The sequence below is a fragment of the Babylonia areolata genome, chromosome 25 (genome assembly GCF_041734735.1).
Source record: "Babylonia areolata isolate BAREFJ2019XMU chromosome 25, ASM4173473v1, whole genome shotgun sequence".
Taxonomy (NCBI): Eukaryota; Metazoa; Mollusca; class Gastropoda; order Neogastropoda; family Buccinidae; genus Babylonia; species Babylonia areolata.
This window is the reverse complement of record NC_134900.1, coordinates 35,804,420-35,817,782: the sequence shown is the minus strand read 5'-3', so window position 1 is coordinate 35,817,782 and position 13,363 is coordinate 35,804,420. Positions and strand designations below refer to the sequence as shown.

Here is a 13,363-nt window from a genome sequence, read left to right as displayed (position 1 = left end):
CGGTTCGGCAGTCGACGACAACAACCGTACTATCACTATCGATGAAAACCGCCACGGCGGTCTGACAAGCACAGGCAGCGAGCTGATCATCAGCCCCAGCGTCTCTGCAGCACCGGATGACAGCAAATCGTCCACTGACGTGTTCCAGCTTGGATCCAACAAAGGGGTCTGGAAACATGACTCTGCTGTGGATAACGTGGTGGACAGGAGTGGCAGCTCCGTGTTCTACGAAACCGGAAGGCTGGGCAGCGCGTCAGCTCAGGGCGAGGAGGCGGTCTTCTTCACGTACCACACCGTGGTGGGGAACTCCGCCAGGTACGACTCTTCAGTGGATGACGATACGGGAGGCCTGGAGTCGGCGGTGTGATGGACGTCAACTGGGAGTTGTGGTGTAGAGGTGGTTGTTTCTCTTTGTTTCGTTTCTTTTTGTTTTTTTCGTTGTATTTTTGTGTGTGACATGATCGATGTTAGTCGTTTTCTAAACATTCGATGCCACTCACGGCCGCGCACGTGCGCTCACCCACACATGTACACGCACGCGCACACACAGAGCCACACACACACACGCACACAGCCAAACGCACGCATGTACATACCACAATAGTCCCATGTCACATTTTGTGAAGAGACATAAAAACTTTTCACACTGTGTACTTGCATAAGCGCGCACGCGCACACAGACACAGACACACACACACACACAGACATACACAGACACACACACACACACACACGAGCCTGGATCATGCGTTTCATTCATAGTTGTGTTATGAAGAGTCTTCTTTGCGTGTTGGTTACATGATTATGGCACATCTCCTTCCTATTTATTGTGAGCTTCACCTCTACATTAGTTTTGTTTTCATCTTTCTTCTTCTCTCATATCCGCACGCACGCATGCACGCATGCACGCGCGCACACCACACACACACACAGTGTTGTCTGACGCTTTTGTTTTTTCTTTTCTCTACTTTTCTTGAAGAAAAAGTTTCTTCTACGCTTTTATTCTTTTCATTATTCCAGGTTTTTTGTTTTTTTTGTTGTTTTTTTTCTTTTTCTATGCGATTCGTTTTCTTTACTGCTAAAGCAATGAAGCAGTGTGTTCCACTGGACGTGAATTCTGACGTTTCTTTCTTTTCCTCATGTCAGTCTTGTCTGTCTGTCTGTCTTTTTCTCACTCTCTCTCTCTCTTTGAATTTATATCCCAGTTTACAATTGGTTATTAAACTCTCGTCTTATGTCCACCATTGAGTGAAGCTTTATACTACTGAATAAAGTGTGTGTGTGTGTGTGTGTGTGTGTGTGTGTGTGTGCGTGCGTGCGTGCGTGTGTGTGTGTGTGTGTGTGTGTGAGGGTGGGAGAGAGGCAGAGAGACAGAGATGCCCTTTCGTGAGAAAAAACAAAATCATTCCCATTGTCCAAACAGACTCGATCACAGCGGAAAAGTCAACACAGCACTACATTTTAAGAATTTACAACGCGCAACAATTAATTAACCAACACTTTGCTAGACAGAAAAGCTTTGAAAAACAACAAGTTTACTGGCGGTCGTGCTGTTGCTGTTCGAGATTTGTCTGTATATGTTTCAAGTATGAATACAGGTAGGTGTGTGTGTGTGTGTATGTGTGTGTGTGTGTGAGAGAGAGAGAGAGAGAGAGAGAGAGAGAGAGAGTGTGTGTGTGTGTGTGTGCGTCCTATGTGTACGTGCGTGCGTGTGCGGCGAGTGCGTGCGTATATCAGTGCATGTATGTATGCGTGCGCTAGTGCGTACGCGCCTGCAATCGTGTGCGTGTGTGTGTGTGTGTGTGTGTGTGTACCAGTGTGAGTGTATGTATGTGTGTGTCAGTGTGCGCGCGCGCGCGTTCGTGTGTGTGTGTGCGTGTGTGTCACCAACGCCTCCATTGACACACGTTTGCCAACGGATACTCCACACAGTGTATGCAGCACAAAGAATCTTGTCAGAATATCCGGGTCAGGTTTCGGGGTCAAGGACAAGCTCAGAAGAAAGTTGAAATAAAACCACACACACACACACACACACACACACACGTGGCGCATTATCCAACTCTTGCCGTCTCGACCTACATCCTTTGCTTTCTTTGTCTTCCTTGACCTTGACCTCCACCATCCGTCCACCCATCTACCCACCCATCCCCGTCTGGTCTCAATCATCTTCATCTCCATCTGCCCCCACCCTCCTTCCCCCGATTCCTTCCTCACTCTCTATCTCCACACATTTCCGACCCCAAGATTTTATCCCCCCCCCCAACACCACTCCCCCCTTCACCCACGTTCTCAAAATTCTCTCAAAATCACCAAAGTAGAATTATTAATATAAAAAAAAGAAGAAGAAAGAACGGTGCTAGTATCTCCGACTCCACTCAACGTGACAATAACATGATTTCCCTCCCTTTTTTTTCTTCAGTTTTCCCCCGTTTTTTCTTTGTGTGTGTGTGTGTGTGTGTGTGTGTGTGTGTGTACAACTGCCCCATACAGGTGGCAGGGAAGAGAGAGAGAGAAAGAGGGGGGGGGGTAGGGAGGTAGGGAAGAAGGTAAGGAGAGAAGGGAGTAGAGAGAGAGAGAGAGAGAGAGGCAGACAGACAGACAGACAGACAAACAGACAGACAGAGACAGAGAGAGAGAGTCAGAGAACACTTGACAGACTGACACGACACTGAAAGAGAGAGAGAGAGAGAGAGAGAGAGAGAGAGAGAGAGAGAAGAACAAACGAACGAACGAACGAACCTTTTGTTAATGAGGGAAGTGGAATAAGCAAGCATATGGGAGAATCAAACTGCACCTCCCACTCCCAACCCCACCTGGACACACACACACACACACACACACATTCCCCAAAACTCGTGACCCCGAACGTGTCCCCAACACAACATCCCGCAAAGTGCGCACGTGAAAACCGTCAGGCAAATCATCCACTCTGGAGCTGAACTCTTTTCATTCTCGTCGACTGATGTTTCTGCTGCGGAACGTTAGTAGTGTGTGACAGGACAAAACCGAGGGTCTTGCAATTTTCAGTACGGAAATCTGTGATCTGTGATCTGTGAATTTCCTGCTGTGATTGATACAGTAAGTGGGTTCGTTTCTTTCATTATTATTCCTTTATAGATGCCTCACCCCCCACAATATTCATTTGCCTTTTGGAGTATGGCTGCCTACATGGCGGGGGTAAAAAAACCGGTCGTACACGTAAAAGCCCACTCGTGTTCATTAGAGTGAACGTGGGAGTTGCAGCCCACGAACGGAGATGAAGAGGAAGTAGTTACCTTTTTGACGAAATCGTTGGCAGTCATCAACTTCTCCCTAACCGTTAGTTCTTTCGAAACCGGTTCTTCTTCTTCTTTCCGTTACACGACCAACATCGACTTGCCGATGACTCTGTCGTGGTTCATGCATGCTGGGTATTTTCGTGTCTCCATAACCCACCGAACACTGACATGGGTTACAGGTTCTTTAACGTGCATATTTGATCTTCTGCCTGCGTATACACACGAAGGGGGTTCAGGCACTAGCAGGTCTGCACATATGTTGACCTGGGAGATCGGAAAAATCTCCACCCTTTACCCACCAGGCGCCGTTACCGTGATTCGAACCCGGGACCCTCAGACTGAAAGTCCAACGCTTAAACCACTCGACTATTGCACCCGGTTTTTGTTTCTTAGTCGAGAATTTTTTCTCTTTTTTTGCTTTTTGTTTTTGTGTGTGTGTTTTGTTGGGAATTTGTTGGCTTCATGGGGTGTGTGTGTGTGTGTGTGTGTGTGTGTGTGTGTGTGTGTGTGTTACAACGCGACCCCAAACCGATTTCGATGAGTTTAGGTGAAGACAGGGGACATATGTTCTTAACTAGTTTGTGTATCGAGTAATGTTCGTGAAATCCTTGACGGTGGGGGGTGGGGAGGGAGGGGGAGGAGAAGGGGGGAGGGGAGGGGGAATGTAGAGCCTTTCTAAGTGTGTCAGGAACGACTCTAAGGTTATTATCCCCATCCCCCCACCCACCCATGAGGGGTGGCATTACGACCGGAGACAGGTTCCACGCTGTGTGCTTTGTGATGGTTCACTTTGGGAGCCGAGATCAGTTACGGAATCGTGATTTTCCGACCGCCCATCCCCCAACCATAACTGATTTCTGTGTGTGTACTCCGTGAGACATTTGACGTTAACAATTTTTGGGGTTTTTTGTATTTGCAAGGCCTCTTTCTCTCCCTCCCTCTCTCTTTCATTCGCTGTGTGTGTGTGTGTGTGTGTAAATGTGTGTGTTTAGGACCCTTTGAAAAGATTCGTCATTAATCTGTCCCACCCCACGCAAACTCTTTTCATCTCCACCCCGCGAGGTTGTCAGTAGATAACACTACAGGTTACCTGTACCTGAATTTGGCTTTAGGTAGTAATAACTGTTACACATCCCTCCTTCTTCCTCTCTCTCTCAGAACTGGGTTGTGGAATTCATGGTTGGATGGGCCGAGGAAAAACAAACAACAGGGTTTCACTCTATAATGGATGGTGTCTAAAGCTAACACCCCAAATTATCAGCTGTTTGTCCAGTGGCGTAATCTCCTGTCATTACTTCGAGGTAGTTAGCTCTGAGAAAGAAAGAAAAAACAACAACAACAACACACACAAAAAAAACAACCAAGCGTCATACATTTTGATTTCACACGAAAATTTATGAAAGATTATATCGAGCAGGCACAGTTGAGACATGAAGATTCGGAGAGAGAGAGAGAGAGAGAGAGAGTGTGTGTGTGTGTGTGTGTGTGTGTGTGCGCTGCGTGATTGCTTGCTTTTGGATAAGTTGATATCCAGTCGTTCTCAATTATAGACCCAGTCCAACTGTTGGTTCTTCCCAATGTTTTAGTGGGGTGAGGGCAGTCCACACCGACGATGTTCGGACAGGAAGAGGCGTTTTCAGGAGAGAGGCTAAAACGTGAAATTACTTTCTTTCCTCTCTCCCACTCCCCCTTGTCTGTTTTGAACTTATGAGCATACCAGTAAGTTTATGAAAGAAAAAAAAACCGAAAGACACCCACAAGTGCATTCATGTGTAGGCACGCAGTCTCTCGGTTTCCTCTCTCAAACACACACACACACACGCACGCACAAACACAGACACAAACACACGCTCACACACATACATGCGCGCGCACACACACACGAAAGTCAGTTTCTCATCTCACCATCACAACGTATACTAAAATGACTACACGAACCACAACTACTTCCAAGCATTCACCCCCCCAGACCCCCCCCCCCCCAAAAAAAAAAAGAAAAAGAAAAAAAAATCTACCAGGAACATCATCATCAAAGAAACAAACATCTTCACATTTTCAGGGACACACGGCAGAAGCAACCACCAAGGTGACCCCCCCAGCAAGGTCACCACTCTCATCCTCACACAACACATGGAAACCCATACAAAGGAAGCGGGCGCTCAGGACGAATCTATGGACTGGGAGAGCACAGAGGGAACCTCCAAGGAACCTGCTGAGGAGGAGAAGGAACGGAGGAAGGACAACACTGCCCATGACGAAGAAGACGACGACGACCTTAAAACGCGAGGCAAGAAACTCTCCGCCGACAGCGTGGGCCAAGAACAGACACACAACAAGAAAGACGGCCTGAATGGGCAGCGAAACGACGACGACGAGGAGGACGAGGAGGAGGGGGACAAAGAGAACCAAGACCACAAGGTCAAGACACTCCCAAAATCCCGTGAAAAATCAAGGAAAGAAAAGAAGGTAACGACGAAACCCGAACAAGCTCCGGACACCCAGAAGCAGCACGACAACCAAGCAGCAGGCTCGAAACCCACTGCAGACAAAGCGGAAGCGGAAACGGAAACGAAAACGAAACCCGCCGGAAAAGACGCCGAAACACCCCCCCCTGCAAAGACAGAGAAGGAGAAGGAGGAGGAGGAGGAAGACAACGAAGACGAAGAAAGGAAAAAGGATGAACACCCAAAAGTCCTCGGTGAAAAAATGGAGGAAGACGAAGTCGCTATGACAAAGGAAGACAAAGGGAAAGAGAAGGAAGCGACGGAAGAAGCAGCAGCGACAGAAGAGGGAGCCGCAGAAACCGAACGCAACAAAGGAGGAGACAAAGAAACCAAGAAAGCTGAACAAGACAAAGGGAACGAAGACAAAAAAGAAGTCACACAGGCCGGAGAAGAAACTCTGAAGGAAGACACAGATGCTGAGAGAGACAAAGAGAACAAAGACAAAGAGGAAGTCCCCAAATCCGAGGAAGACAAAGAAGTAGCAAAAGAGAAGGTATCAAAATTCGAGAAAGACAAAGACAAAGTCACAAAGTCCGAGGAAGACAAAAAAGAAGTCTCAAAATCCGAGGAAGACAAAGAAGTAGTCTCAAAATCCGAGAAAGACAAAAAAGAAGTCACTAAATCCGAGGAAGACAAAAAAGAAGTCACTAAATCCGAGGAAGACAAAAAAGAAGTCACAAAATCCGAGGAAGACAAAAAAGAAGTCACAAAATCCGAGGAAGACAAAAAAGAAGTCACTAAATCCGAGAAAGACAAAGGAAAAATCCCAAATTCCGAGAAAGACAAAAAAGAAGTCTCTAAATCCGAGGAAGACGAAGGAGAAGTCACAATATCCGAGGAAGACAAACTCCCCAAACCGAAAGCAGATAAAGAAGGAGTCCCCAAACCCGAAGCAGACAAAGGCAGCAAAGTGAAGGCGGACAATGGAAAACTGGCAGACACCGAGGGAGGAGTCAACAAAGAGACAAAGGACGACCAAGAAAGCGAAGAAAAGAAACAACAAAAGAAAGAGGAGGACGCGACAAAACCCCAAGACAAACCAACCAACAAAGCCGACGTCACCAAAGCCCAAGACGGGCAAGCACCCGCCAAACAAGAACAGCAGGAAAACGAGCCGAAGAGCACCGGAGAGGATAGCGATGACGACGTCATTCTGCTCAGAGAGGAGCGCCTTGAACTTGAAGAGTCAACAGAGAAAGAGACCTCTGAAAGCGAAGAAGGAGGAGGAGGAAAAAACGCACAAGACAACGTGATTGACCTGACGATAGACTGCGGAGACTACCAAGAGGAGGAGGAGGAGAAGGAGAAATCTGAAGGTGAAAAGACAGAGGCAGGGAGAAAAACGTCTGCAGGTTCTCCAGGAAAGACGAAGAAAAACAAGCAGAAAGACCCCGAGAAAGACAATGCCCAGGCCGACGAAGAAACGCGGCAAAAACCTTCAGGACAAAGAACAAGAGCGGCGGAGACCGACACTCCAGAGAGCACAGATGATGCAAAGGCGTCAGAACAGGCCGGCGAGAAGATGACAGACGATAGAGAGAAGAAAGGGGAATCGAAGGACACGGAAGACTCGGCAAAACCTGCTCGGAAGACGGCAGAACCTGAAGACCAGGGGAGTGAACACAGGGGGGAAGCCGCCAAGGAGAGGAAGAGAAAGCGAGAAGAAGATAAGGATTCCGAAATGAAGACAAACGGAAGCGAGAAGAGGAGGATTCCGGAAAGAAAGAGAAGACAGAGCGAGAAGAGGACGAGTCCAAGACTCAAGAGAAAAGGAAGCGAGAAGAAGAAGAAGATTCTGGAAACAAAGAGAAAAGGAAGCGAGAAGAAGAAGAAGATTCTGGAAACAAAGAGAAAAGGAAGCGAGAAGAAGATGATTCCGGAAACAAAGAAAAAAGGAAGCGAGAAGAAGACGAAGAAGATTCCGGAAACAAAGAGAAAAGGAAGCGAGAAGATGAATCCGGATGTAAAGACAAACGGAAGCGAGAAGACGAAGACGATTCCGGAAACAGAGAAAAGCGAAAGAGAGAAAAGGGGGATTCCGAGAAGGAAGAAGAAGAGGAGGAGAAGAAGCGAAAACGACAGGACTGCGAGTCGTTCGACCCCGAAGAAAAGAAGAAAGTGGAAGGTGGGGCAGAAGCTCAGTCGCCAGGCATGTCCGGAGACGACGACGTCACTCCCCGGGAAGACCCCCCACGTGGACAGAGAACTGACCAGGACAGCAGCCGACACCAAGGTCGCTCGTCCGGCGGGAAGGCCACCGCGACGACGACTACGACAACGACGACACAGATATGGGAGGAAGTGGAGAAATTTATGATCAACCACCTGCCCAAGACTTTCGAATGTTTCAAGAGCGAGATGGAGGAACTGGCCTTCCGTGGTGGAGGCGAGAAATCGCCGTTGGTTGAAAGAGCGGGACCTTCAAGAAGTTGATGGATGGGGCAGAGAAGAGGGGTAGGACTGTATTCCACCACACACAAGGTATGGAACGGTTTGGTGAAGTTGAGGGGGGTGGGCGGTGGGGGGCGTTACTGTACTGCCATAGTTGTGATTGTTGGTTGTTTTGGTTTCTTTGTTATTTTTCCTGCATAAATATGTGGATTTTTTGTGTGTGTTTACTCACGATGTTGACAATAACAATTGAACAAGAAAAAACTGGTGATGGTGGCGGTAGTCATAGAAGCAGTTACTGGACTTTCCGTACGTGGAATTGACAGAAAACAGCAATGCTGTGACAATGACTACAGTCATCTGATTAGTTTCATTCTATAGTAGTTCTATTCTATACTGAGGATATCTCTCTCTCTCTCTCCACAAATGATTTTGTTTCGATCTCAGTTTGTTGTCTGAATGAAATTTCCCTGGTAATCTGATTTGGAGATGTATTAAAATAATGTTTTGCACCAGACGAATGGATTTGACTAAGTATCAGAAAAGTGGCTTCGATGAATAATAATTTGAAAATGTTACAGACAAGCAGACATGTCTATGGAAATTTTGTTGTGCGATTTTTGTTGTGTTCTTTCTCTCTCTCTCTTTCTCTTCTTGTACTTGTCCCCCACTCTCTCTTCTCCTCCACCTCTCCTCCGTCTCTCCAACGCTTCTATTCCCAACGTCTCTCTTCAGCTATTCTCCCTCTCTCCTTCTCCCCCTCCATCCTGCACCCCCCATTTCCCTCCCTCCGCCTCTTTCTATCTGCCGCTCCCTCCCCCACCCCCTCCCTCTTCTCTCTGTCCTGCGGTATTCCAGTACTTTCTGTCTCTTTTTCCTCTCTTTTCCCCAGTATCTGACACTGTGTAATCTTTGGTTCGTTTCACCCGTTTTGTCAGCGAGCTAGTGACTGTTCTTTCTGAGTCAGTCTGTTCAGCTTTCTGTATGAAGAGACTGGGTCAAAACGAACAACAGCCTTTTTTTATATTTTATATATTTCTTTCCTTTTTCTTCTCTGTGCTAGGCCTATAGCCGGTAGAAACAACACAGGCATGTTTTGAAAGTAGACATTAAAAGTCGTTGGAACGAAGAATCCCGCTGTGTGTGTGTGTGTGCGTGTGTGCGTGTGCTCTCTGTGTCTATCTTTTTGCGAGGATGTGTTCCCACGTGCATCTAAAAAAAGAAAAAAAGAAAAAAAAGAACATTTATGAACTGAGAAACATATCGTCCAGCATACGTTAAAGCCAAGTTGATCTTTCTTAAAAACCCGTGTGTGCGCGCGCGCAAGTATGTGCGGGCTTGTAGGAGCGTGCGCGAATGTACATAAATAATAATAATAATGATAATAATAAAAAAGAAAAAGAAAAAAGAAAAAAAGAATAACGAGTGAAGATCGTTAACACCATTTTGGAACTGAGAAACATTCTGTCCAGCATGCATTAAAAAAAAAAAGAAAAAAAAAGAAGAAGCAGAAGAAGAGGAAGAAAAAAAAGTCGTTGTACTGATAATCCCGCCACGTACTTGCGTCTTTGTGACATTTCCCAACTGAGAAACTGGTCTTGTCCAGTATTATATATTCTTACATTATCTTCCGTCTCCATTCCTTTCCCTCTATCAAAGCGCTGGGCGATGCATTTCTCACTTCACAAGATTCAGCGCTATATAAATACTGTGTATTATCATTATCATTCAAACGTGCGCCATTGCACGGTTCCTCGAAACCTCACACAGCATCCAAAAAGCCCCCAGAGTTTTATATACCGGCATGCCTCCTCACAATGTTTCTATCATTATGAATGAAGCCTTCATTGTTTTCGTTTGGCCACTGCAGAACCTGTATCGATGTAGACCAACGACGGGCATGCAACACAACAGCAGTTCAGAATGATTGTGTAGCGCCGAGCAACAGAGTGCTGTTTTTGCAAAGCTTTTTTTTTGCAGACAATGGCAAGAGGGAGATAATCATATTCGCAAGCATTCTCTCTTCTCTTCTCTCTTTTCTACCATCTTCTCTCACACGCACTCGTGCAGACAATAAACTCTCTCTCTCTCTCACACGCACATTGATAACGATGCACTGCGCTACACTACACTACACTGCACTGGACTACACTACACTGCACTACACTACAAAACACTGCACTGCACTGCACTACACTACACTGCACTGCACTGTACTGCACTGCACTACACTACACTACACTACACTGCACTACACTACACTACACCGCACTACACTACACTGCACTGCACTGTACTGCACTACACTACAAAACACTGCACTACACTACACTACACTGCACTGCACTACACTACACCGCACTACACTACACTACACTACACTGCACTACACTACAAAACACTGTAATGCACTACACTACACTACACTGCACTGCACTACACTACACTACAAAACACTGCACTGCACTGCACTGCACTACACTACACTACACTACACTGCACTGCACTGCACTACACTACACTACAAAACACTGCACTGCACTGCACTACACTACACTACACTGCACTGCACTGCACTGCACTACACTACACTACACTACACTGCACTGCACTGCACTACACTACACTACAAAACACTGCACTGCACTGCACTACACTACACTACACTGCACTGCACTGTACTGCACTACACTACAAAACACTGTACTGCACTGCACTACACTACACTGTACTGCACTGCACTACACAACACCACACCGCATTGACACGACACGACACCACACAACACAGCGTTGACACACACTTAACCTCTGAATTTTTGTGCAGCACATGGTGCTAAATAATGCACACACACACACACACACACACACACACACACAGATGAGGATATACACTGATAATGCTGTGGAGGACGTGTGCTTATATGACGGTGTCAGACAGACAGACAGATAGACAAAGTCACACACACACAAGCACATACAACAAACAAACAGACGGAAGTCAGACAGACAGGCAGGCAGGCATCCCCCCAACGCCTATCCCCCGCCCCCCGCCCCCCTACACACACAGACAAACAAGGAGGACGTACCTTGATGATGCTGTGCAGGACGTGGGCCTGGATGACGGTGGGGTGACTGCAGGCCTCGCGGTACACCTCCACCACCATCTCCATGGCCCGCTCCGAGAAGGGCACGAAGTTCATCGTCACCCAGTCCACCTGGACCACGCGCACACACACACACAGAGTGTCACACACACACACACACACACAGAGTGTCACACACACACACAGAGTGTCACACACACACACACACAGTGTCACACACACACACACACACACACAGAGTGTCACACACACACACACACACAGTGTCACAAACACACACACACACACACACACACAGTGTCTCACACACACACACACACACACACACACACACACACAGAGTGTCACACACACACACATGCACGCACGCACGCACACACACACTCATCAATACATCATAATACATACACCCCCAAAACGAAACGGAATATGACTGCCTACATGGCGGGGTAAAAAACGGTCATACACGTAAAACACACTCATGTGTAATATACCAGTCAACGTGGGAGTTGCAGCCCACGAACGAAGAAGAAGAGAAGATATTACACACACGCACACTCACACACACACACCATCAACATAATATACACCACACAAATACCACACATTCCACCATCAACAAACACACACATGCGTCACTGTTGTCATCTTCACCACCAACTTCATGATCAAGACAGCATCGTCGTTATCAGGACGTCATTCAATCAGGACAACATCGTCGTTATCAGGACGTCATTCAATCAGGACAACATCGTCGTTATCAGGACAATATCATCGTCATTAGAACAACATCGTTATCAGGACAATATCATCATTATCAAGACAACATCACTGTTATCGTCACAAACACATCACTGTCCTCATCGCCAAAAGAACAAACGCGTCAAAGTCGTCATCACAGTCATCGTCATCACAACTAAAACGTCAAAGTCGATATCACCACCACCACCACCACCACCATCATCATTAGAACAAACGCACCATCACCGCCCCTCCTCATCAACAATCACCACCACGACAACCATCCAAGCTCACCTCCTCCCCCCAACTCCCACTCCCCCACGCACCCCCCACTCCCCTACCTGAGGTCCCTTGACAGAGCCGAAGGACTTGGCCTGGATGGCGCCGTAGCTGGGGGCCTGCACCCCGAATGTGGCACACGTCAGCAGCTGCTCGAACAGGTCCGGGTACATGGACTGCAGGGAGGCCGACCCCCCACCCCGGACAGCCTGCACAAAAAAAAAAAAAAAAAAAAAAACAACAAAAAAACCCAAAAAATCCATGGTTCCCAGTTCGTTTTCCTCTGTTTCCAGCACTTTCCTTATTTCATATATATCTCCCAACACTTGGCTCATTATTTGACATGAGTTTACAGTTGGGCCAACAGCAATGGTTTCTCCAGTGCAATGGGAAATCATTCACAGCTTAGTTTTTTGTGAAGGACTATGACTCTCAAACCAGGAAGCAAGATTATGCTGGCTCTTAGTGCTGCAGCCTTGCGGGTTAGCTGGCCTTTGGGAACCGACCCCAACGCCGACGATGTAACTTTGGCTAAGACACTCTCTCTCCACCGTAATCAAATTCTAGCCCAGATAGTTGGGACAGCAGTTTCCTCCTCTGCTGTTCCGATGGTCATAGTCGGACACGACTGACAATCACACACACACACACATATATAGATATAAATATAAATATATATATATATATTTATATATATACATATATATTTTTAACAAGGTTCCGTGAGGTCCACACACATCCGACCTCCGCCAACACCCCCCCCCCACATCCCACCCTTCCACATTCTTCCACATTCCCCCACATATATATCTCATCTCCTCCATTCTCCATACATATCCCCTCCCTACACCACCTCCACATTACTCTCCATGTCCTCCCACCATATACATTCGAACCCTCCACATCCCCCTCTGCATCACGTAACACATCTCACCCCCTGCACACACCCTCACCCCACATTCCTCAACCCCTCTCCCCCGCATCCCCCTCCCCACACACACACATCCTACCAACACATGACTTACAAACACACAATCATCACACCAGAGCCAATCTCACCA

The 13,363-nt window shown here is 47.1% G+C and overlaps 1 protein-coding gene across 1 annotated transcript in view; it reads right to left on the bottom strand.

The window, feature by feature from the left end:
* The window catches only part of LOC143299590 (protein MON2 homolog), a 66,773-nt gene that overhangs the window by 32,272 nt on the left and 21,138 nt on the right, over nucleotides 1-13,363 (bottom strand). The window contains exons 10-11 of the mRNA XM_076612877.1: nucleotides 12,365-12,511; nucleotides 11,265-11,393 (exon numbers count right to left, since the gene is read on the bottom strand). Of these exons, the coding sequence (XP_076468992.1) occupies nucleotides 11,265-11,393; nucleotides 12,365-12,511 (276 nt within the window). The remainder of the gene's footprint in view (nucleotides 1-11,264; nucleotides 11,394-12,364; nucleotides 12,512-13,363) is intronic.